Source organism: Spea bombifrons, chromosome 3 (assembly GCF_027358695.1).
Source record: "Spea bombifrons isolate aSpeBom1 chromosome 3, aSpeBom1.2.pri, whole genome shotgun sequence".
In the NCBI taxonomy this organism is placed as follows: Eukaryota; Metazoa; Chordata; class Amphibia; order Anura; family Pelobatidae; genus Spea; species Spea bombifrons.
Genome location: NC_071089.1, coordinates 16053023 through 16080727, shown reverse-complemented (window position 1 = coordinate 16080727; position 27705 = coordinate 16053023). Strand labels below are relative to the sequence as shown.

Below are 27705 nucleotides of genomic sequence, written 5' to 3'. Positions count from 1 at the left end.
TTATTCCTAAGCGTATATAGCATTCTGATGATCCGCATGTTTCCACCAACAGTCATACTGTTGCTGAGATTATGCTAGAAAAACCAAAATACTTTTTTTATTATTATTATTATTATTATAGAAGCTTTTTCTACTTGATAATGTATGATGTGCATTGAAGGAATGAGTGGGCATAAACCAGACAAGTCCTGTCCAAAATAAAATGTATAGTTTTTAGTTGATGTTTTTCTTTAATGCAGGCTGGAATTTTATAGCAGGTATAAAATTTAGGTCTGGCGATGTGATCTCGGAAGCCAACTCGAATGAAATGTCTGCTTCTCTGTGCTGTGTATGCTAGAGAAAATTAGGAAAAACTGAAATATATTTTTTTCTTCTTTCCTATTACACTAAAATGCTTTTGGTCATTCCCACCCCATCCCCCGTTACTGCTTGTTCAATCTCTACTGTTACAAGAGGTTACCGTTCCCTTGCGCTGTCAAAAGACTTTTAATAATTTAGTTGGCTCAGTGGGGGAGTAAAATAAGGGGGCAGGAGAAATCTCATCATTGCTCGTTTTAAATTGTGGTTTGGGTCACACGCATGGATTTTTTTTTTTTTAGTCACTTGCATGTCAAATGGGTAATATAATGAATGTAATGAGAATTTTAATGACCAATTCCACATAACCCATTGAGGATATGAATCCATTGGTTAGTTTGGCTTCTTAATTTGTCAGAAGGAAAATTAGAAAACGTAACCTGGTTTAGATAATATGTGTACATGGAGTAGGATTGATATTTTAAAATTTGGAACCCAGTAATTTTTCCGTTCTTAATCAGTCTTCTGTTAACGTGACTCCGTATCCTGGTACTCGGCGGTCTCTGGCACAGCGCAGGGTAAGGTAGATCTGTAACATTAATATACCATTTTGACAAAGACCACCCCATCACAGCTTATGCTCGTGGGTAGGTGTGGAGAGATTTTCAGATCTTTAGAACTTGCCACCTTAACAAGATATGTTTGGGGTCTATCATGTAAAACATGCAAAATTCTGTATTTCATCTCAGCATAAAATGTGCTTCATGAAACAAAGCTCTCGGTTATGTCTGTGTGTGTATATAATATATATATATATATATATATATATATATATATATATATATATATATATATATATATATATATATATATATATATATATATATACACAATCGCTTGTTTTTAGGAGGTTGGAAGTGGGCAAGATATTGACTAATACTGATCATTATTGAAATGACTGCTTCCTGATGAAGCCTAGAGCTAAAAATATTAACAATGGTTTAATGATAAATAAGAGATCCCCTCAAATACTTTTCTTCTAAATTCTGCTCAAACCGGTCTTAAGAATGTTCCCAACTTAAATTCTCATTGCTCTTCTGGATGTACGTCTAATAAGAAGGAGTTGGTTACTGGGTGATTTAGGATACCAAGCAATGTTTCTGTGTATTTTTATTAAAAGAAAGTTTGACGCCACCTAAGGTCAACCACACGCAGATTCTCCTCCTCTCCACTTTAAGGATTATCCCTCTGAACACGGAGTTTACACCTCCTCCTCCAACTTCTGTCTGTCCCCCTTCCCCACTTTCTTCTTTTCTCTTTCCTTCTTTTCTCTTGTCTTCTTGGATCTTCTCTTATCTCCTAATGATGTTGAAGTCCATTCCTGTTAGACATGCTCTCATATATTGTAATCAACCTTAACCAAATATGAGCAAACCCATGTCAGTTATGGTTCTTCATTTCCTATGTTTGTGTTATCAGAAATGCCTCAATCATTTTTTTTTAACCCCTTAAGGACAATGCGCGGTCCCTAAACCCATTGAAAACAATACATTTTGAGCCTGTACATGTACGGGCTTTGTCATTAAGGGGTTAAATAAGGTTGTGCAATCATTCATTTGACAGTTTAGGAGCTTGTTTGCATGGCAGCCATAATAGTCAAGTAACAAAACAAATGCACCCGGAAGTTTTTCTGTATCAGCAAGTATTTTAGTTTATTTTGTCCAAATTAAAAACATAAAACCGAGACACTAAGCAAGATTAATTTGCATTTTTATTATTTCAAATCTCAAAACGTAAATGTATTAAAGTACAGAAACACGAAAACATTATTACAAGCGTATTAAAATGTCTCTTGTATATTGATGAATATATGCTATATATCATGCTATCTTGGTATCAATAGCACATGGAATATTTCAGACAGTGTAAAATACTATTTCTGAACAAGAAACTACATTTTGCTTGCCTTCGCTAAACAACATTTGTTTTTTTTTATTTTTTGAAGTGGCAGTGATTTTGACAAGGAATGTAACTAAATATAGGAGAGCTTTGAGAGTTATTGCAGTTCTTATGTGGCTCAGCCCTGCCGCTTATGACTGAGTTTCTCTGCTATCTTCTGCAGCTCCATATCCATAATGGCCAGATTCTCTAACTCCTTTTCCTACAAAAAAAATCAAATGCATTGTTTGAGTAAGAAAAGTATTGTTAAAAAAAATAAATAAAAAAAAAGACAAACCTACATAAAAACATATAATTTGATGGCCAATAAGAATAAGTTGGCCCATCTGCTTTTCCCATTGCTGATACGTTAATCAGTCCTTGGTCTCATCTTAGTTCAGACTTTTGAGATTTGGTTTAACATTAAGATATATTTTATTGCACTATAGCAAAGTTTAGTTGAAAAACCTGCATAACAATTAACTTCTGTCTTTACCCTCGAATCCTTCTTAATTCTACCCTTAGGGATGCCAGGTAAAACTTGCTTCCACCAAAAGATGATGTGTACCAGTGATGCCTTAATCAGGGGGAGACTCATCCCTGGGGAGCAGGGCCGGTTGGGGGAGGTTTCCCTCTAACTGAAGTACAAGTCCTGTTCATACAGACCTCTGCTTGAGTGCTCCCCTGCATAGCGTGCTAGCAATTGATACCAAAAACAGACCTCACAACCTTTCAAAAACAGATGAAACAGACCTCACAACCTTACCATGGGAATCAAGAAAACAGGAAAGTAGAGGGAGAAAGAGGAGAGATGAAGAAGGAGGGAAGAAATAATGAGAAGGGGGAGAGAGAGTGTGTGTGTGTTTTGAAGGTGTGTCTAAGGGCAAGCATTAATGCACGCGTGTGTGTATGTTTATATGCATGCATTTGTAAGGGCAGTATACATGTGGTATTTTGACTGTCCATTACGTTGGGCCTAAAGGGAATAAACTGATTCACACATTTAACCCAGGGGCACTATTTAGTATTTTTTGTAATTTAAAAATAATTGATAGCGTCCTTCGCTGGGTACAGCAACTGTGAAAATGTCCCCCATGAGCCATGTCTATGCGTATCCCTGATGTGTGTGGGTGTCTGTATACCGGGTTAGAATATGTGTGTTTGGGAGTTGACAGTGTACAAGTTACACTGTGTATGTGTCAGTGCTACAATGAGTGTATATGTCTGTACAATGCTAAGCTGTGTGAGGTATCAATATACGGTGTTAGAATGGGCATGTGGGGGAGTGTCGGTGTACAGTTTTTGTGTATGGTGAGTGTCTATAGCAGTGTCAATGTGTAATGTTAGATTGTGTTGGATATTAGTTTATGGTGTTAGAGTAAACGTGTGTGGGGTGTCTTCATATAGTATTAGAGTGTGTGTTTGATTGTCAGAGTATCGTGTTGGAATATGCGTGAATGTGTGATCGCATGGGGTTTAACATTATATGCAAGCATACACAACCAGAGTATATGAGCCAGGGAGGTGATGCGCAGAATGACATGCAGGGAGCAGAGCACCGAGCAGTGACAAAGCTGCAGAGAGTAGGGGGACAGAGCAACTACTCCCTGCCCCTGGGTATGATGCCATTTATGTTAAAGAACGACAGGGGGAACTCAAGAGAATATTCTCTCCTGGGGTGCGACTTGGTGAAGGAAAGGTCTTGATGGGTAGACTAATTTGGGATAGTCTAACTCTGCAAATCCCAAGAGTAGGACGTTAATATGATAAGATGGATTTACAATATACGCACATATTGCTTTATAATGTCTGCAAACACACACAGTAATGTATACTGAACTGCAAAACGTAACAGTTGTAAAAAGCTCTCTATAAGTAAGAGATGTGATATTATTTTTTAGGTGGATGGGTAGGGTGAAAAGAAAGATAATGTTTTAATGCTTTATCTATTAGAAAACTGGAATCAGACACAAAAACTAATCCCACTTCATTTAATTGCATTTAATCCCATGAGAGTTCAGCTATTGCATCACATGCACCTTGTGATATTGCAAATTAATAAAAATGAATATAGCAGAAAGGGAAAACAATGACGAGTTATGACAAAATGGGATATTTCTTAGTGATATAATCAATGTTTTATGAAGTATGAAACTCCTTTCAAGTGGAGGCCACCATTAGTGGAAATTTTTACTAAATTCCCATAGACACCAACATCTTCTACAAGCCTTGCCACAGGCTTCACTGTCTGGATTCGGACACTTTATGTATCCCTCCACCCCACCCCACCCCTCTCCACGCCCCTCTCTCATTATTAAAAACTTATAATTATTAGCATTATTTAAAACTAATCTAGATGTTTTTTTACCTCCTCTTCTGTTAAAGGCCTCCGTCCAAGACTCCCTCTTTCATTAAAATTACGTTTTCTTATTTCTTCAGATTCGTAAAAATCTGGAATCTCAACAGACTTTTTCTTGTAATTAAGAAGTTGAGCAAGTTCATCCATTCTGTCGTACTGCCGTTTTTCTTCAAACTTGTTTATTTTGGGTGAGGTTCTCTCTTCACCATATCCATGACTCATATCTTCCAAAAGTTGCTTTTTTCCCCACCAGTCATAATCACTGTATTCAGGAAAAATGTGTTTGCTTTGCATGTTACGCTTGATTTCTTCCTCACTGTCTAAAATTTGGGAGTCATCATTATCAAAATATTTGTTCTTCCATTTAAGTTGGTTATCAGCGAGGCCATACTTATTGACTGGCCTTCCCTCTTCTTCAGAATGACGTTTGAATTTTTCATTGTCAATGTAGTTTGATTCATCAGCATCTTCTTTACTTCCCCCAAAGTGATGGTTTCTTAATTCTTCATTATTATGTCTTTTTTCTTTCTCCTCAGAATACCCTGGGTAGAATCTTTTCATCTCATCTACCATTTCTTCACCTACATAGTGCCTCTTGTCTTCTTTCACATCATGCTTGTATGGTGATTCTCCTTCATTCTGATGCCTAATTTTTGCAAATAGATTCTCTTTGTCACCCCTGTCATTAAAGTAATGCTTGTCAATATCGTCTTTACTTTCATTGCTATCTTCATTGCTTTGTTCATAATTATATCTTGCTGTTGGATTTCGTCCATTTGGCCATCTCTTTCTTTGCTCATGGAGCCTTTTCTCCTCTACTTCTTCGAAATGCTGTCTGTTTGGTTCATTTTCATAACTTTCATCGCTTTGGTTACTATTTTCTTTTTCCTCTTCGCTACCTCTATGAAAATGCCTCTTTTCTTTTAACTCTCCTGAGCTTTGGTTTTCATGATGTGTTCTTTTATCATAGTGACTCTTTTTCATATCATCCTCAAAAGAGTTTAATCCATAATATCTTTTTTGTGCCCGGGAATATGGCTGTTCTTCGTGTAAGTCAATGTGTTTTTTTTGTTCAGCTTCATGGCTTCTCTTTTCCTCATAACCAAGCAACCTTTGGCCAAAGTCATGATTTGGTTTATGACTTCTTTTCTCTTCATCTTCTCCTTCCTTTGACTCTTCAGATACTTCATAGGAGTGAGAAGTCTGATGTTCCTCTGGGCGTTTTAGGTTTTCTTTCCAGTTTATATGTCCATGGTGTCTCTTCATTATTTCCTCAAAGTTTCTAGGTTCTTCATCACCTTCCTCAGAGAACTCTTCCACACTTTTATCCGATGTGTGAACTTTCTTATCAAAAATATCATGTCTTGATTCAAGGTTGCCCTTGTCTTTTTTAGTTATTTCTTCATTTTCATAATGGTCTTTGTGATCTTTATTTTCTCCCTCATTCTCTATAAAGTCTCTTTCTTTGGAATGGCCTGTATCTTCCTCATTTTCCTCAATATGGTTCTTTTTGTCTCTCCCTTCCTCTTCTTTCTCATGACTTTCACTTTGTTCATGATGCCTCTTCTTTTCATCTTGTTCCTGTGAAATGTTGTCTTCTGGAGCTTCTTGTTTAGTTTCTTCACTGGTCTCACGTAGGTGTTTATCAGTGAGGGTCATTTCCTTGAGGTTCCTTGTTTCAAACTGTGGTATTTCCCCTTGCTTTTCATTGCGGCCAAGCCTTGTACCTAAAAACAAGCTTACAATGTTAGAGAACAAGAACTTACATATAATTATTGCAGACTTTTACATACCTGTATAAAAGGTATAACAATATATACTTTAACGTAAGAATGACTATCTGGATAATTATAATATCTTCCTCATTTATGGAAACCTTACTTGAATAAGGCCCTTTGGGCCTGGAATTTTAGGAGCATTTTGCAAGATTTAACAATGTTTTAATGCAGAAGCCAGCGCTATTCTACACTTAGTACACCAACATTTTTTTTCCATGGGAATTCCATCGTCATTTTGATAGTTTGGGCTTGCATGTGAATATGGAATTCCAAGTCTGACTCCAATTCTTAAAGTCATGAACCCTGTTTATAGAACTTCAATCCCAGAGATTATATCAAGTGCTACAGGTACAGCCAATAGCGCAAATCATCAGCGACAAAGTTACTCTTAATATACAGGAATTGACTTGTTAAATGTAATTATGTCCCATTTGGCTGATATCTTCTATTCCTGTTACTTTCCAGGCAGCAGTCACACCGACTATTCCATTGCTGGTATCCTTAATAGATATTCAATATTTTCTGCTCTTGACAATGGAGTCTTTTAAAATGCCATAAACCTATATCTTAAAGGCCACCATAGCCCATCTCATATGGTCACCTTTTGTGAATGGTCACTACTCCAATACGTACCATGATTTTTTACTGCAAGCCATGCAGTTTGCAGGAAACTCAAGACATGCACCTGACGTTCAATCCCATTTACAGTCAAAAGATGTTCTATGAACACTGAATTTGCCAAGTACTTTCATCCACTTTTAGGTTTCTTTGATTTATTTCCAAATGTAATCATCTAAATTTGATGATTACTGAATATGCCACATTTATACTGATCGGTATCTAACATGCCCAGAATGTGTTCTTTCTCTTCACAGTTCTTCAGTCATTATCATTATTTATTACAGAGAAAAATATGTTCTTATATAATTTTATTTTTTTAAGGAAATATTCAAAATGAAAGGTAATTTGTGCCTCCGATCTCTTATTATATGTGTAAATAAAAGGGTAACACCCTTCCTATTCCAATCCAATGCTATTTTTTACATTTTTACAATAGAACATTAAACATTTTACTTTTGTTTCTTCCGTGCATTGTTTCAAGTACAAGAGCAAAGCCATTTGCACAAAGAAACTTAATCTGTATATAATTTTTTATGATATTTGACTTTGATGTTAATTTCACGTCTCAGTTTTTCTTTTCATTTCCAGGCCAGCAGAAATAATAGCTTTGAAAATAGGAGAATGGAGCTAAGATCATAATTAGATTTAGCTGGATTTTAATTTAGCTATATAAAAGTTAATGATGTTCTGTTGAAAAAAAAAATCTAGTACAAAACCCTTGAAATACCGCTAAAATTTAGTCAAGTATGACTGACGCAATGATTTTAAGGATTTTTAAGACTAATATTTGGCATATTTTCATTTATTCCTTGAACATGAATAGGGCTATTTAAATAAATATTTGTAAATATATATAAAAACATATTTTGAAAAGTAAGCTATGTATCATTCAGTCTTCCAGATATTAATACAACTGTAAATTTGGACAAATCAATGTCAAAGTTATGAGCTGAAAAAATAATTGAAAATACTCACTTTTCAGAATTTCCTTGCATTCTGGATCAATTGGTGGTGCGTTGGGTTTAGCCAAAGCATTGGAAAGTACTTCTACTATACACCGCGTTACCTAGAAATAAATGTACAACCAATTTGAATGTTTGGTGGACAACTGTCATCATTACAAATCCAAACGCTTTAATATTTACAAACCCACCTAAGAACCTATTTTTTGTTTACCAGAAAATGTTGCAGGGGTTGACCACAGAGCTGACTGTTTATTTCAATAGACAGACCTTTCCTGAGCAAAAACTGCCATGCAGCATCAGTAGAATAAATATCAACGTAGCTTTCCTGACAATTTTTTCTAATCTACTTCATGGTTCATTATCATTACTCTAACATGCAGAAGCCACAAGCATTACAGTCTACTAACTGTTGACTACAGATGCAAGAGAGTGTTATTCAGTAAACCCCAGCTTCACCATAGAACTTGCTGTTATATTTCTCAAGTGGAAATCAGAGATTTTCACCCCATGGTTTTGTTGAAAATTCCTAAGAAACATCTAGTGTCAAAGTACCGAAGAGTGAAGATCGTTTGCCTGGGTCCACCTGGGAGTCTATATAGGTTAACAGGTCATGCATTGCCAGCTCACCAAAGAAGATACGGTAAATTTTCCCTATGTTTGCCTCCTTAGTCATGTTCCCATTCAAGAAGAACTTAATTCTTGAGTACTAGTTTATAGAAAAGCCGTTGTAAAGGTACCAAACACTTTTCCCAAAGAAAATGCACAACAGTGGCATAAGAAGAAGAGTGGACAAACTATTTTATTAGCACAAGTGACACTGAAGACCTGTTCCATTGTTGGTCTTGCTGGTTTCATATTTGCTGCCATCATTTACTCTGCTTCGGAGAAGCACAAGTTTAAAAAAACAAAAAATTCTCTCTCTTTTCTCATATTGGATTTTCAGAGGCTACAGTCCCAAGACACCTTCATGCATACACAGCACTATGCCCAGGGGGAACAGGGGCCCTGAGGACACTGGCGTACTTGAAATGCTCCCGAATCTCCTGGAGTTTTAGGTACTTAACTCGGTAATAAATCTATTCATTTTTTTACCCCACAGGCATGGATCCAAGGCTAGATAAATACTGACTTCAGGATGAGTGGGATATGAACATCATACCCTGGGGGATTTATTATTCATTGAAAATTTCAGATTTAATATTTGTTAAAAACACCTATAATACCCCATCGGGCTTCATGTTTAAGTTAATGCATTAACTGTACAGAAATAATGTTTGGACTATCTCAGAATGTTCACGTCTAACACAATCCTCACTCCTGTTTTTATGACAGATGAATGCAATTATGCAAAAATGAAACTCTACAGAATTTATATTTCATTGAAAAACTTAAAAAAAGGCAGTTTATATTTATCGTAACCGAATGTTTCATCAAAGCACATTCAGTGCCTATTGATTTTTACATTAAGAATCTAACCTAATTAATCGCCACTGAATACTAAATCACAAATTCTTCAGTTAGTCCTTAAAAATCAGTTCCTAGCCGCTCCAGCTTCCTTTCGAACCCAGTCTAAATTTTAATTGTATATACGGCTAAAAACAGGGGTGTTAACTTTCAACCTAAACATTCTTTTTATAGTAAAGACGTGTCCCAAAATAAGTCTGCCTTAATTAAAATGCATCTTTCAGGTATCACAGAAAACAACTTTCTGTCAACTCGTGAATATCTTAATGTACAGAATGCAATCTATATTACCAGAAGTCGTATAACGCAATGAACATTAGATGTCAATGCCAACACGAGACAGCTGTTAGCTTCCGTTTCATTATGACATGTTTTTTCACATAGAAACATAGAATTAGACAGCAAGAACCCCTTTTTTCCTCCTGTAATGACTTTCATTTGTCTCATCTTATATTCAGGACAGTCATACGCCTATCCTATGCATGTTTAAATGATTTACTGTTAACAACTTCTACTGGGGGGCTTCTCGACTTATCTACGCTCCTCTCGGTAAAGTCAAATTTACATCTCTCTGATGCTCTTGTTGTAGATTTTGGTCTCTTGTTCTAACATTTCTTCTTCTTTGAAATAAACTTCCCTTTTTTACTTCTGCTAAATCGCTTCTTGTGTTTGAATGTTTCTATAACACCCCCTCTCCATTCTGTCCTCTTTTACAGATGATAGAAGAATGGGCAGAATAGACGAGGAATAGACATTTAGTTAAATGTTATTTATTTTCTAATTACGTCAGGCTATTTATAAAGCGTTCTTAAAAGCCTACAGCCACCTCAGTCTTTTTAACACAGAACATAAATAAGGTCTAGGTGATGGCCTAGCTCCAATGCAAACATGTTCTTACAATGCGTTTCACTTATTACTCCGTATTATGTGTTCAGGTGGCAACAGCTCTTGTGATGACGGCTATTGACTGGTTTCAAGTCACACATTAAGGCCATATTATGAATTCAAGGTGGCCAATTCAGTTGAAACGACAACTTCCAAACAACATATCAACTATGACGCCTCTGAAGAAGACGAGTTTATCCAAAACTGGTCAAGCAAACTGGCTGATGGCCAACAACACTAACCAATATGATTGTCCACTATACAATGAAATGATCCTTTCCTGTACATGTGTTTCAGTACTGGATAGTGAGCGCTGACTGTGTTGTTTGGTAAATGCGTTTTGCCCTCAAGGTTGATTATTTTTAGCACTCGCTCATCGCTTGAGTGGTCCAGACTTACATTTCTACTACCGTGTTCACAGACTCAAGTACTTAAATGAAGCCATTCTTTAAAAATGGATTCGTTTCTTGTTAATATTTAGCAAAGGTTTGATGTGTTATCTTGTCATTTGCGCGATACATGTCCCAATGGATATGAGTCACCGCAAAGAAATGTTCTAATAAGATCGTATTGGACAGAAAGGGCACATAAACTTTGATACATCTCATTAGAATTGTGTTATTTTTATGAAAATGTTCTTTTTACCCTATTTCCATATCCTTGTCCCTAGAGCCTTAACACATCCTTGCTGTTTGTCCACCAGCCACTCTATAGGGTCTAACTCTGGTTTGTTTGCATTTCCCTAAATCCTGATTGAACTTGTTTATATCAAATTGAGTACATTCTATTCTGATACATACCCATGATTTTAATGGCTTTTAAAAAAATTTACTGACAAAAAACCATTTCAGTCACGAAGCAAATCGTTAATGACTGAGCTTATATTTACTGTAAAGCTCAGAGGGACACTTTGATTTTTCTTCTCTTCTTTTCTCCATTTCATGCTCTTAATTAAAATTGCAGTTTCACATGCTGAGTTTTTGATATTAACATCTGCCACCCAGATAAGATTGTATGTCTAATTTTAACCACAGTGCATTTTTTAACCATTAATCTCTAATAGTTTAAAAGTGGTTTTCATCTAAGTCATAAAAAGGCTAACTGACCCATATTTCACAGAAACACCCTGAATCTTGTTAGTTGAGTGGGATCAAGAATCACAAAAATACAGTATATTACTATTAGACATGCACAAATGGCCTAAAAATCATTCGCCCCAATTTTTTGGTTTGTTTTTATCCCCATTCGTTTTCGGGCAACAATTTTTGTTCCCTGCCGATTCGGTTCAGCCAAAGATTCAGGGGCATTTTTAATCCGGGAACTAAACTTATTGCCCGGTACCCATATTCACTCTCATTCACTCTCACACTGTCACTCACACTCTCATTTCATTAACTCTCTCACATTCTCTACCGACCGTTTCTAACAACCACTTCCACATCTTCTTCTTCATCTTCTATCTCCTCCCTTCTCTTCTCTCTTTAATCTTCAATCCTTAATTGTCTTTTTTTTCATCTGCATCTCCGCGAACATAAGCTGTCAACTTCCACCAAAAGGGTGGCGCTGCAGTGACGTCCTACCTTCCAATCCGGAGGAGGGGACATGAAATGAGGGCAATATAGTGACGGTGCTGTGATGTCATCTCCTCAATCTTCCAATCTGAGGAGAGGACGTCACCACAAGCACCACCATTTTGAGGGCAATGTGCCGTCATATTGTCCTCAGATGAAGGGCTTTGCTTTTTGTCCAATTCGTGGGGAATTGGCCTAGTTTTCAGGGCTTTGTACGAATCGCCGTATTTACCAAGATCCTGTAAATTTGCAATTCGTACGAATCTGAATCATTATACTCTTAAAGGCTCATTCCAGCCATTGTATGCACTTTAAAGGATATTATAGCTGAGTTGCCCCTTTTTGTAGCTATTAATTTTAAAAGCATGGTGGGAATCTGCAGGATACCGTGTACGCATTTCCCACTTTTCCTATCGAGCAGCTATTTGGCTCTCAGGACCCATGCCCATACCTGGGAACTCTCCGGGTTTTGCCTGGAGACTCGGGGAAGCACCACTTCCCTGGGTCGACACCCAAATTCTCTGGGTCGCAGAAGCGGGGCCCTGACATTCTCCGCTCCCCGCCCATTTCCCCCTTAAATGGGGGTGTGTCCCTCTAGGTCAGCGGGAACGCCCACTGACGTTGGCGGGTAGTCTTAGCCGCATCCTGCAAGTGTAGCTGGAATGGACAAGTCTTGTAACATGATATATTTACTGCCAGTCAGCTCCAACACTGGCACTATGAGCATTCCAGGGGTCTAATGAGACTACCGATGTGCATGAACAGAAAAAGCTCTCCTGTCACTAAATGGCAGCACTCTACAATCAGCGACATAAACTGTTGGACCACAGAGGAGAGACTGCACTGAGGTTCTAAAGCTTCAGCTCCTCCTGCAGTAGGTTTATTGAATGCATATTAAAGTAATCAAGACTCTCGGTTGCTTTGGGCGGTATATGCACCACCTGATATATTATAAAATATTTATATTATAAAATATATAGTATTGCTTATTTTAATCAGTAAAGACCTATAACACAGATTTACTAACGGAGCTGTTCTACCTACTCTGTGAATTTTATACCTTTATATCTAAAACCAATATTAGAATAATTTCTATTGTTGCTAAATGGCCAAAAAACCTTTTCTGAAATAATTATTAAATTGTATAAAATGTCTTCTTTTTTTTGTGACACAAACGCAGGCACTGACAGGCAGTTGCCATAGAAACAGAAACAAATCTTGATGGTTAAAACAGTTTAACCTCTAGTGAATAAATGGTATATGTATTTTTGTCCTACAGTGCAAGAGAACGTAACGAGAATCACTTTGAACCAGAAATTGTCTAGTACCGCTACGGAAACATTCTGCTATTTTCATAAAGCGTGCGAAGCGAACCACAGCCCTAAACGTCTCCGATGACACATATTCTAGGTCAGGGATGCAGTGGAACAACACTGAGAAGAATACAGGTTCTCCAACCTCATTAACCATTCCCCGCACAAGAGACAGCAAGTCAGGAACATGTTGGCTCATCCAAATATTGACTTTCCTAGCACAATCACCCCCTTACTCATGTTTTAAATTGATTTTTCACAAAAGGTTCACCAATGATAAGCTATTCTATAATTAGCTCATGAGGTCTTCAATTTCCAAGACAACACAAAAGGCGATGGAGTAAAGACCAAAAACCTGCAGGAACAAAGGGAGCCGCAAAGAGACATCGCACTGCCTCATTGCCCATATTTAAATGTCATAAAAAAGATAATACCAGTTAAACTGCTTTGTTCACCTTGGTAACTGGTAACTGATCTTACTAGCTAATAGTAAGAATAGGTCTGAATAATTAACGAGGCTGGTTCTGTTTCAATACAAACAAATCCTATAGAATGGGCAGTTTACAATAATTACTTGGGGGATTTGCCATTGATTTATATATAAAAATGTTTTGTAAAATTCATATTGTTTGTTGTCTAGGTTTTTTGCAGCGCCTGCTTTTATCTTCCAGTAACTATTCCAATTAAGGATTTAAAAGGGCATCATATTCTACATTAATGCAAGTTCCTATTAAATCTATATAACATTTAGTACTCTCTCCCCATTCACTCATTAGAACAAAGGGTCACAAACATGAAATCATAAAATATGTTATATGCAAAAAAACATTATTATTGTGGCTTTATTGGCACTATATATATATATATATATATATATATATATATATATATATATATGGCATAAGCACATATTTAGACCCCGGTAAAACGAGGGAGGTGATATGTGCGATGCAGAGATACACATTTAATGAGCCGCAAAAAAAACAAGTCACCCACATACCCCATTCAAAAGTAAAAAGAACGTCCATTTAAAAAATGAAATATTGTAAAGATTTTTCCCCAGACATGAAGAATATGTTGGAAGGAATTTATATTTGGGACAATAATATTTCAAGTGGATACGGGTTATACTGAGAGTAAGGAATCTGCCCAGTACATTACATGATATCAACTACCCTCAGCCAAGTCTTTGCTAAACTATACTTCCCACTGTCTTCACTTTGTGGTTTGGTGGATCATGGATTGTATAGACAATGGCGGTTTAATTTTACTGACAGCAGGATAATAGGTATTTTACAAGTAAAAGAAAACATGTTTTTAGATTATCTACAGATGGGTTAAAAATGGATTCCCTTCTATGATTACATCTCAAAGACCAAAAGTGGTAGTCCATCGATTGAGACATTTATATAGTAGATTGTGATTTCAGATCAATGCGAATAAGATGCCCAGGGGATCAACCAAGGAGCCAGGAATATTGGAATCAATATCACAGACAAACAAAAAGAATAATAACCTACCATTTCTCCAGGATATTCTTCTTTATCCAATGGAGCCGCACCAACTAGAAAAGAAAAGTAAAAAATGGTCACATAAACCCCCTACTGTTCTTAATTCTCACATTAGAATTAACAATAATTCCATTGGTCATCAATTACTGATGTGATAGTAAAACATTCTTCCTGCTAAGACAACGTAGGAGATGAGAAGGAAATTCTTTGCATCTGTATATAATGTTTGAATATTTTATAGAAATACATAGAGTTTTCGCTCTCAAAAGCTTTCCCCGGGAATTATTCTGCTTAGGCTGTGAAGGAGATGGATCATAGTTTCCAAGATAGAGGAAAAACAGGAGGTTTTCCCCCAATCATCCCTTTCAGCTTTGGAGGTATTTCCACTGGGTCATCACAAACACATGAAAATTTGAATTACGTTTTTAAGGTTCATTATACATTTAACCCTGTCACCAAAAAAATGGAGCCTCGCTGGGTGATAATGTTTATGTGATGTGATCAGTGTTTATTAAAAGCAAAATGAATAGAACGCAATAAATCAGGAGTTATTTTTGTATTCTGAAATATATTAAAATAAATGGCTAGATTATTAGACAAAAATATTAAGCAGATTTCCACATGAAAGCAACTGAGAACGCTGTCTGCCAAGAGAAGACTTTGAAGTTACATATATGAATATCCCAGCTGTTTTAATAGACACCTGTTAGGAAAAAAGAGGGGGAATTAGAATTTTAAAGTATCTATTTACACATAATTTATACACAAGATAATTAACCCAATGTTAACATAACAATGTTCAAGGATAATGTAATAGAACAGTATAATTTTTAAATATATTAATAAAACAATTATAATGTAACAAAACAAAGAGGTAAAATAAAAAGAACCAAATATTTCTGACCTTAAACCTAAATGGTGAGTTAGTAAATAACTATCTCATACTAGATATATAGTATTTTCTATACCGATACTTTCACATTTTCAGTAATTTGTTTAGTTTGTTATTTTTCATCAAACTAATTAAAGATCTTCGTTGTTAATAATTCTGGACAAAGGAGCCCAGTTAGGATCATATACGTTAACTGTATTTTGAATTGAATGCGTCAGATATTCCGTGTTTTTGATGTCTATTAACCGATTTGTACCCTTCGTGAGAATGGCTGTTTTAATATTTCTGTGATATTTGTGTTTAGCTGTCATTTTCTTCATTCTCATTTGCTGTACCCACGCAAATATCTATTCTTTAGATAACATTATTTTGATCATCTCATATAAAACATTATAAATTGTATTTGATTTTTTCAAAAGTTCATATTTCATTAACTTTTATTTTAAAAATCTTTTACTCATCTACAAAGGGTAATAGTAAGTGCAAGTAGCTGACTGCTATTTTATAAGGGTGTAAAATGCCCTCTTTACGTTCTAGACTATTTTTTCTTATTTTTGTACTTTGGGTATATTTCTAGCGGACCTATTTTGACTTTTTTTTTATTTTTATTGCTTTGTCTGCTCTTTCATATGTCAGGTTACAAAACAATGCAAAATTACATCACATAATGTACAATAAAGAGAGAAGGAAAAGAAGAAAAGCAGTGACAAAAAGCGGTCCTGCATATCAGGCACATTAAGGTTACATCACACAGCATTTGCCTTTCGACACACCACCCCACATGTTCACAGTAGCTGCGCAGCACAATATTCCTTTACAGAAAAACAATATTGCTTAAACAGAACCATTCAAAAATAGCAAGTGCAATGAGGCCAAATATATTTGCCCCACACTGTGGGAATGCTACATACTAGGCTGTGCACAATTGGAGTGGATCCAAGCATTCAAATGGAGACAAAACTCAAAAGAATATGAACTAAAACAAAGAGCGAACAACCAAACCCCACTGCTCCATACATGTCAAATGCTGCATTGCGTAGATAAGTCACCTTGTCCCTTCTGCCCTTGATGAGTAGTAATGTCCCAAGTTGTTAAATATTTAATGGAAAGAGAAAGAAAAAATAACATATTATCCCTCTTCTCCCTCGCCACCCCTGTTCCCCTCGGACCGATGTCCCTATCATGTAGCATCTAGTATTATTATGGGGGTCCTACCCCTCAATAGTTGAAGACTGTCCCAAGATGTGGACCCGACTAAGGATTGAACATTAGTATCCAACGTATCCAATATAATTACCCCACATGGTAAAGAATTTCCTAGTGGACTTTCTTTTGTCAGTGTGGAGTCCACCCAATCCATCCTAAACAAATGGTATAATTTAGCTTTGAGTAATGTGAGTGGTGGCGGGTCTGTTGCCATTGCCATTTCGGGCAACAGTGGGAAGGATGCAATTTAGTTTGCAGTAACATAACTATGCACCTGGGACCTTTGGATGTCATTTGGTCTCAAACCCCACCTCAATAGTTGTTCTAGGGAAAAGTACACATCATGAGCCAGTTTATAAGACATTTCACTTTAGGCTACCATTAGTAGTATTGTAGATGCATAATCAGTAGCCTTTTAGATATCATTCCTGCTAATGGCGGGTATAAAGGTTTGGGAAAACTAATCACTTTTAAATCTGTATTATTTTTTACACTTTGTTGACCATTATTTTTACATTTTCTTGGAACAAGATATTTACCCTTATGATGTCATGGTGACATCACTGGAGTCATTGTTATTTTTACAGCCTATTAAATGTTTAATGTATTCTTTTAGTATTGGACAGACCCTCTTGGAACCTTTTTACTTGCTACGCAGCTCAGGTTCTTCTCTTGCATTTTTTTGTTCTTCTCTCTTCTTTCTTTTTCTGCTTCTCCGATGACATGGCCTCCAGGTGAACTTCAGCAAAAGGGCAGAACCTGATTGGCAGAATGGGGGAAAGGCTGTCTCTCTGGCTCCGCCCCTTTTGCCAAAGTGCACAGAGAGGTCAGAATAATAGAGATATATAAAGTAACAGGTGCCAATTCTCTTCTGGATTATTCCCAGTTAAAGGTCTGAATACAATTCTAATGTTGTATATATTTCAGGGGATTCCTCGTCTTGTATATGGCACCTAAGGATCCGTTCTTTTAGATTAAAGAAATGAATTTTGGTTAATACATCCCATTGGTTTTCTGTGGGGATTCCATTGGGTTTGGGTGGCCTATGTGTTCTGTCAAGTATAATATCTGCTACTGGAACATCGATTGAAGGAAATATGCAAAAAAAAAAATCTTGCACAAATTAATTTGAAACCTTACCCAAAATAGATTCTGGAAACCCAGGTATGCAAATATTATTTCTTCTTGAATGGTGTTACAGATCCAGTATCTTATTTTGTTGTCTACCAACATCTTTTTTTAAAGCCAGATAGGTAGCAAGAAGTTAATTCTATACCTCAGTGATGTCATCCACTTTATTTTCTAATTCAGATATTCCATCTTCCAAGCCTTTAAAAGAAGCAATGTCTTCTTTAATTTGTAATCTAATCTCAGTTAACCATTGGCATTGCTTCTCTGTAGGGAAATCACTGGATTGCTTCCAATTCTGCATCATTTTAATGTTGGGAGGGCTCTGTTAAGAAAATGTTACCGCACCTTCTTTCTTTAGGCCCCAAATCCTTCTTGCTGAGGGCTTAGTTTTTTCCGGATTATCTGTGCCAAGTTTACTCCCCCATTTTCCTGGACTTCTGGGATGCCATCCAAGACTCCTTTTGTGAGGTAAGTATATTCCCCTATTTTTGCCACTTTTGCAGACTGAGCTCCGTTAGCAGTGAGTGCCTGCTCATTATGCTAATAGAAATCTATAACTATATAAAGATTATTCCTTTTCTATGATAGGACACATTCATATTATTGCCATATCTTACTTCCTTTTGAATTCGTAAAACTTTATTACAAGTGAGGATTTGATTGAGGAACTGAAAGAATTTTATAAGAAAAAAGCCTTAACAATGTATATATTTTATTTTATACCGATGAAGAATATAACATGATACAACATAACAAATAGAAAAAAAACATAATACACAAAGGTGTATATTTACTGTCATCATTAGATTATAATAAATTAAGCACACATTAACTGCACAGTTATAGTGAGGAGGATTAAGTGTTTTTTTAAAACCCCCCCATTCTATTCAAGAACTTAACTCAGTAATGTTAATAAAACATGCATCTTATTGCAGCAATTTCAAACGATGAAGTCTGTGTACTGATTTATTGTCACCCATGCTAAAAGCAGCTGTGATGCAGATGGTCAATTTTTATACAACCATGTATTTCTCCAACCATTCCTGAATACTATTTACAAAAACTGGTAACTGTAAAATTAGCAGTAACCTTTGGAAACATCGGAAAGAAGTCTGAAGCCAGCTCGGAATGGGCTACCATACTTGAGTCTTTGATGAGCATCAATGCATTGTTTTTCCAATAACACAATAAACTCATCACACGTATATTAGAGACATTTTGAATGAAGTGCCTCCAAGTACTAAGTGCATGTATTTGGTATAATCTTCCTATGCACTGTATGTATAACTTTTTCCCAAACATTCCCTACCGCAGAGATATGTACATTTGAGCCTAGACTAGCCGTCGGACCCTTTCATGCTGGAAGAGAGGAGATGCAGAAAAAGAGTCAGAATGAATTTTAACCAGATGCCTGTTCTTTCAGTATCAATATATTTGTGTTGAATTCAGCGTGCTCTTTTGAAGCTGAAAGCAATTTGGGAAATCTAATTTATGCTAAGGCTACCTAACTTATTCCAGCAGACGCAAAATGGGCTGCTACTGTAAAGATTCTTATATTAAAGAAAATAAATCCTCAAAATATGTTATAAATAATTTGGAGACTAAAAAGCCTATAGAAGTTCATGTCCCAAAAGAAAGCTGTATAGTTAGGGATTTCCAAACATTAGGGATACAAAACTTAAATAAATCTTTCTGGATGAAACATAACACATAGTAACACTCAATGGGGTGGAAATACCGGGTTATTGCCAATTAATAGGTCTCCTAGTGTGTCATGTTTACTGTATTCCAATGATCATTAGAGTCTGGTCAATGCCATTGCCCTATTAATCCAGTAAGTGATCTTCTCTTTCCAGAAGAATACAGTGTTACGAAATCCCAAGACTAACTTAACAAAATCAATATGATGTCAGCATTGGCCTGTACGATTCTCATGACTTCACAATGATAGTCCGAAAATATGATGCACGAATAATGTAAGCTCTTGAGACCAAAGCGCTCAGCACACAAGGTAGTCCAAGATATTTTTTGGATTTGAGCTTTTCTGTAACTTTCTAAATAAAAATGCTTCATATTTTATAGCGACGTTGTTGCTTTTAGCTACCCTTCCGTTACTTTGCCTGTAAACAAATTTATATTTGGTAACCCAAAATGAGAAATACATTAGTTAATTCAGGGATGATTATTCCCTGCTCATAATACAAGATGCTTTGATCTGTTCCTGTAGGAATACGCTGTCTGATCTCCAGTCTTGCTATTAATAATTAATGTCACCTTAAATCCACTGTCACGTTTTATGCAGAATTTGGAGGAACTTCTCTTTACAATCAGCCATGCACATTAAATCCAAGAGCCACAATTACACCATCATGCAGTGCCTGCTTAATGGAAGCAGCCCCTTAACCCTTTAATAGATTAGCCAGCCATGACTATGTCTTTATCTGCACTTCTTGGAACTTTGTGTTCCAAAAAGAAATACCTTATTTATTTATTTATTCATGTATTTGGGTTGTACTGCGGTAGTGATTACTATGAAGATCAGTAAATTTATAGCTATAGCACATGGTTTTTGTAGGTGTTTTGGAGATACAGTATGCGTTTCAGGAAAGCTGAGATCTAAGGGAAAACATGACAAAACTATCATTTTAATTAATTTCTTTCCCCGGCTATTCTTTCTCCTCGTTCCATAGTTACAATCAGCTTGCACAAAAGGGGGTCAGTCACCAAAGAGGAATAACTTAATGAGGAGGAAAAATCCTTGTTTTACACATAAGGTAGGTTATATATTTTTTTTTTATATATATATATAAAACCTACCTTATATAGGTAAATCTATCGAACCAAACTGAAAAGCGACAGGTTTTGTTTGGGGCTAAGTTACGATACCATAAAACATCACCAATTCTTAATAGGTTAACTGCGGCATAACATGGCCTTCCCAAACATCGCACATCTTCTGCGTTTAACCTTTACTCATTAGTACTAGAACATGTCAATATGCATGTATGAGGTTAAATGGTGCATGCTCGGGATTTGTGAATTTCATGGGAATCATGTATATGCATGATACAAGTGATTGAAACAATCCTGAAAATGGTTATTAGGATCAGGTACTGGATGAGCGCTGTATAGTACCCATATTCCTATGAGATGTTATAGCTGGTACCAAAGGACTCTATTCACTATTATGCAGGGCCAGTCCGGCTACTCTTGCAGTAGAAGCTCGCTAGGATTAACTCTTCATAATACTGAAACAATCTGCCTGAACTCAGTCCTTTGAATAGCACTTAACGTGCATGTCTATCGGGACACATCTGTTCATGAATGGTTTAAAAGGTAGAATTGCTCACATGCCTTCAGGGTTGGAATGCCCACCGTATTGCCGTCAGAGAAAGCTGCTTATTGTTCAGTTGAGTGCAGTACATTCTCTATAATGACTTGATGTCAGCCTTGTATATAGGACTTTCTCAACAATAACAGAATAAATAATGCACGCTCTGTTATACAGGTAAGTGCAAAGGGTGGCACGTTTGAAAAAAATTACAGGCAGCCAGTCATAGTAAAGGTACCATGGAAAAGATTTTTTTTCTCCTTAAGTATAAATCTCTCTGTACAGTAAAGTAGGCTAGGTCTGACAAAAAACAGTTTATGTCTTTTTTATTTTTTTTGCAGACTTAGAGGCCGCCATTGTTGTTAGTCATGTGATATTTTGGGTCACTGCCGAATCACCACACCGAGCTGATTCTTTATGGCAATGCTAATGAAGTTCTGCTTGTTTAATTCTTCTATAGGCAGAATGTCAGGCTGGGTGATTGAGACTCTTATTTATTGTTTACCACGGGCAGTAGGATAAGCAGTTTGGCTAGTAGATTCGACCAAAGTAAGAGAGCTAAAACACATACAAATGGCTAATATGCAGCTGCCTGGAAAAAAAAAAAAAATATATATATATATATATATATATATATATATATATATATAACTGTTTTAAAAAAGAAAACCACCGGTGCTTTTGAAACATATAAAACACGTATATGCATCATCACAATGCATTGCACTGAATTTCTTCAATTTTTTTATTGTGGTTGTTACTAATTTGTAAATCAAAGGAGGTGGCTCAGTGTCCTTCACATATAAGACTGGAAACTATTAACTGAAAGGCAGTCACTGAATGCTTGGTCTTTATTTAAAGAATCGATTGTTCTGATTACTGAGCTCTAATTGTGATATAACATTACTTACTGCATAATAGCTTTTATAGTTCAAGGCAGAAACAGGTGTTTAAATTGTAATTTGTATGGATGGATCAACAACCAATTGGTGAGAAATAATAAAAATTCTACTTTCATCAACAGAAACAATAAAAAAAACACAATACAGTCCCGATACGGGTAAAATCAGGGTAAAATGAAGGCAATTTATGTAAATTGTACATTAAATGGCAACTATCCAACTTCTTCCCAAAATGTAACTGAACATGGTTTCCTTTACCAAAATGAAAGGTTATTCTTCCAATAACACTTATTAATTGCAAACAAAAATATTGATGTCCAATGTTTAGACACTGGTGCACTCATCACCCTAATCCCACCTAAAGACATTTAATCCTTTACATTAATCACAAGCTTTTACATTACTAACAATTTATATATCTAGCAAATATATGATGGGTAATGTAGATTTATCTTTCATACACCATATATATATATACCTTGTGGAATGGCTTTAATATACAGATGCATTAGCGTTTTCTTCTACCTTCCAGCTTTAAGAAAGTAACACTATATACTTCAATAAAAATCTCATTTCACAATCACATTTACAGCATAAATGACTAATTACATTCTATCCAGCCACTTATATTTGATATGATTCAGCTAAATATATATATTATTTATTGTTTACTGTAGCACCATCAAATTCCGTAGCGCTGTACAAAGGGTATACAGGACATAACAAGTATATAACATAACAATTTGACTTACAGAAACAACAGGTGAGACAGGCCCTGCTCAAACATCTATATATATATATATATATATATATATATATATATTATATAGTTCTCCCCTTGTAGTGGTAATCCCAAACCAATTGCATTAGATGGGATAATTAGTTATTGGTAAAAATCAAAGTAATGTATATATATATATATAAATAGACACATAATTGCATTATCATATTCATATATAACATGCAGGTATGAATAACCCTCAGACATTTGAACCCTTGTTACTAAGCTGATAGAATAGTAGAAGCGATTGAAATGATTGCATTATCAGCAACAAATGTCCATGTTAGAACTGGACTTAAAAAACAAGGCGGCAAAAATCTTTAAATTACTACAATCCAGGTCAGCAGCAGGATTGGCAAAACCAAGGGACCTAGCCTTAGCGCTTCACGTTACAAACTGCCAGCGCTAGATCTGGACAAAATGTTTTTGGTTTATAAAGTCTTTTAAAATCACAAGCAGAGGAGAGCTTTTTCTCCTGGTGAGTAACTCCTACTAGTGTTTGTTCAGGCTGGCAGATGATCATAGGAGATGAAGATCAAAAAGAACTGGGGGGCTATATGTGATTCCAGTAGGAATATTTATATCGCCTGATGCGCTGCTTGGGCAATGTAATATTTAGCCCATGTGGTTTCTAGTGGTTTAATACTATAGGTTGCAGGGGGCTTATGCTGCGAGTGGCCCCCAAGTCACAGACGATCTGTTCGCTTTGCACCTCCTGTAATTCTTGTCCCTAGTGCTGCAGCCAGGAGCCTCCATCCTTCTCCTCAATTACCTGAGCTATACAGGGGCTGATCATTCACATCTCAGTACTCCAGGTACCCCGGGGACCCGGGGAACAGAGGTCCATGTTAAAAGAGACACAGATTCCTCTTCTCCCAAGAGACAGCATCTCTGGGGTCCACGACTCTTTGAATATAAGGGAACCCTAACATACAAATTTACTGCTTCATAATAAAGAAAATGTTTCCCAGACTGCATTTGAAACATTGTGAAGTTTTAGGCAAATCCCTAAATCACGGTGATTGTCAAGAACAGTTTAACTGAGAAAAAAACAAATGAATTAATTTCATCATCTGTCTCATCCTATACAATATGTAACCAAGATCTGATATTTTCCAACACGCCCCTGACCCCCACTTTCTGATTAGCTAGTCAATTTTTTTTCTCCAAATCTCTGTATCATGTTTTTTTTAACAGATAACGCAAATGGGAAATTCGAGGACAATTAGATAAGAGCCCTAAATGCCCAAAGTATAATGAATTCTAGAAAGATTACAAGTATCTGACAATATGCTAGAAAAGAAACAGATAACACAAGATATCTACAACTTATCCATAGAACAGAATCTGACATTAGATAAGATAAACTGAAAATAAAAAAAATAGTTGGAATGAGTCCAGTCCAAAATATGGCCCTACTGCATACACTACGCAGAAAGAAAGACTGCTATTGATAAACTTGAATTACATTCAGTTTGACAGCAGTAAACCCGTTTAATTACAGATCCCAGCACTGCGATCCATCTCCCTGCTGTTCAAATGTAATGGATTAACAAACTCCTACACGTATTACATTCCTAAAAAGTCAGTTGGAAAAAAATCCTTCATCTCTGTCAAGCTGTCCAGTTCTGGTTACAGAGATCAACCCCTTATATTGTATGAGTATTTCTGCTTGAGATCAGGTGTACTAGCAAGTGGCTGATTTCTATATATATATTCACATTATTTTGGACAAAACTGTTCTTTGATACTTATATACCCACTGTAAATATGTGATTTCCATGGAAATACAGTTTTGAATATATTATTAACTTATCACTAGAAAACAATCCGGATATCATCAGGCTACAGCCATCTTAGTCCAGTAGTGTATGTAAAAGCTGCAGTGCTTCTGTCGGCCACTAGGCGTCCCTCTTATTAGTAAACAACACACCCTGTTATTTACAAAGTATTTTTTATTATGAAGCACTGTAATAAAAGCTGTAGTTGATCAAATCTAGGTATTAACATATCCTTACACCAATAATAATAGCCTGCCGTGACATACAGCCAGGAAGAAATGTTTGCATTTGGGAATTAAGATTTCAAAAGTATTTAAACCCCCCCATACATTTTTATTGTATGGAAATATATGTACAGATTTAGGTAGCAACTGAATTTAGTGAGCTAGCAAGAAAACACTTGGCAAATGTATAGATATTATTAAGGATAATATATGCAATTGACATGGGTTTTGGAAATCCAATGGCATTTTGGGTCTTTTCCTCAACTCGATTTCCAGGTACTCAATAGAAACAGAGCATATAGATTCTATCTATATAGGGTCTGATTAATCAGCACATATCTAGCACTGTTAAGCTGGGGATTCTCGTGGATCTCGAAAATGAAGCAATAGCTCCTATTCAGTTGTGATTTCTAGTGTATAAACATCATAGAAAATGATTTTCTATTAATATTGTATGACTGTCTCTAAAAAAAGAAGCAGCAACTTAACAGATTGGTGACAGCAGTATAGGAAATAGCCTGCTTGGATCTGTAGCCAGTTCTATGGGGTGCCACATTGTCCTAATTGTTACATATGGTGGTTCCATTTATAACCCACTAGACTTGGCTGTGCCTGTATATAGCCCTAGATACCTCCAGCCCCGAAAGACTTATTGTTAAAACTTTTACCCCAAAAAAATCCAAACCGAATTCTAGAATCTGTTCTCCATCCTGATGACTGGATCCCATTGATCTGTCCTTGGTGCTGAAGCTGGGGATTTGAGCTCAGCGTCCCTTGATGAGAAGGGGCTGCTCTCCAGGGTACTGCTAAAAGCTCCCTCCTGCCGCTCTCTCCCCACCATCACCGCGTCCACCAGGGATAACTTACCTTCCAGGGTGCCCAACAACAGGCTCAGAAGCACCACGACGGGCGGCATCTTCCCCGCCCTTGCCCGGTGTGTCTTAGGTAACGAGATGCTGAGGATGCGGCTCCTTAGGAGGGGACCCGTGTCTGCGCTCTTTAGAGAGCCGGTTCTTGTGTCGCCTCCCGTATTCAGAGCTCTTTTAGAGCCGGATCCTGCGAGCTCAATAACAGCTGCTGCTGCGCCGGGCTCTATTTAAAGAGAAGCTGCAGGCGTGGGAGGCTGGGCTGCTGCCTGCATGTTAAAGAGCCCGGAGAGTTACCCCGATGTGCCTGCCCAGAGCCTGCGTCACCACGATCCCCCAAACAGGCTGTGTGTTTAAGCGATCTTCTCCATTATCAATGAGCGATCCCTACAGGAGATTAGGAGATGGGAGAGAAATGAGACGGCTGTGTACCCCCTGTATCTGATTACCATACAACCTCAAACAAATGCCTGAATTAGCTTTCCTGTCTTCTTTATTCTATACCGATCATATGGTAATGCATTGCCAATGATATATAGATTTATATATATATACACACACATAATATATATATATACACACACAATAATAAGTACACAGTGCTGTCTTATTATACAAACTATTATTGACAGGTGAGTTTTTATTTTGACACATTTCCAATGCAGCAAGAATAAAATTTAACTTTTGTAATAAAATATATTATCCATTAGATAATGCATAATTCCTTAAAAAAAAAGATAAAATCTTATCTCACTAATCATAAGATAAATGTATCCATCTTCACACACAAATATATATTTATATATATATATATTTATTTATTTATTTATATATATATATATTTCCTGCACCAAACTAACAGTATTCTAGAGATGATTTAGTTCTGGTGGTAACACAACATATGTGGGGTCAGCAAGCAGTGGCCTCAGTCATTGAAAACTGCCAGAATCATGCCCAGGTGGTGTTGCCCAGGGTCACTAGCCAAGGCACATGTATGAACTAGCATTTGGCAAACATAGGTATTTTAGAAAACAAAGATATGCTAAAAATGAGGAAAAAAAGGTCCTTTCACTTAGGGGAGTAAAACCCTTGTGCGAAAGGGTGGTGAGCAAGGGGGGATGTGGGTACATAGATATAGGGGAGGAATTTTTGTGTGACCCCCTAGCTTTGGTTTGCTCAGTACCCTATTAATATTAAAGACAGAAAAGCTTGGAGACCCAGACTGATGTTATAATTATTCAAAAACCCAAAAGGTTTTTTCCCCACTTGGTTGCACAGCACAACTATAAAATGTAATATGTTATAAGGAAGACCTTCACTTTCACTCATCTAGAAGCTACAGACTTCTACACATCACTAATTGGTTTTTATGTTGATCTGGCCTTCACACATTATTCTTTACTTGCAATAACACATTTAATTGCAGAAGTGTCTTAAAGACTTTATTTATGAGTAGCGTTTCCACCATGATTGGGTTGTTTCTATGTTCATATGCACACTTTTTATTTAGGGTATTCCGAGGTTTTAAAATGTATGGTCATCTTAGTGGGTAATACGTATGCCAGATGTGATACTACTTGGCAGGACTGGCCTGGGAATAACGAGGCGACACTGGCACTTTACAGCTGACGGACGTTTAATGACATAAGCGACGGCTGGATATGGCGGGTCGCACATTGCCTTTTTATGCTCACATAGCGTGGATCCAGGTATATCCAGCTGGTGGCCACTGGAGTGGGAGATCGGGGGCCTTTGAAGCAGGGCAATGGCTTACTGGGCATTTGCCAATGTGCCAGATGAGCAATAAGTGTCTGCTATATGCTGTTTTGCAGGGCCTCCAAGTTTAAATACCTTGGTGATATTTGGCACATGGTACTTTATTAATAATG

At 36.6% G+C, this 27705-nt stretch overlaps 1 protein-coding gene across 1 annotated transcript; it reads right to left on the bottom strand.

The window, feature by feature from the left end:
- Positions 1-2050: 2050 nt before the first annotated feature.
- CHGB (chromogranin B) lies at positions 2051-25969 on the bottom strand. The gene is made up of 5 exons (XM_053460415.1): positions 25818-25969; positions 14712-14755; positions 7969-8059; positions 4604-6321; positions 2051-2458 (listed from the first exon to the last, which is right to left on the bottom strand). The coding sequence occupies exons 1-5, from the start codon at positions 25864-25866 to the stop codon at positions 2375-2377; spliced, it is 1986 nt and encodes a 661-aa protein (XP_053316390.1). The 5' UTR covers positions 25867-25969; the 3' UTR covers positions 2051-2374.
- Between the last annotated feature and the right edge of the window lie 1736 nt (positions 25970-27705).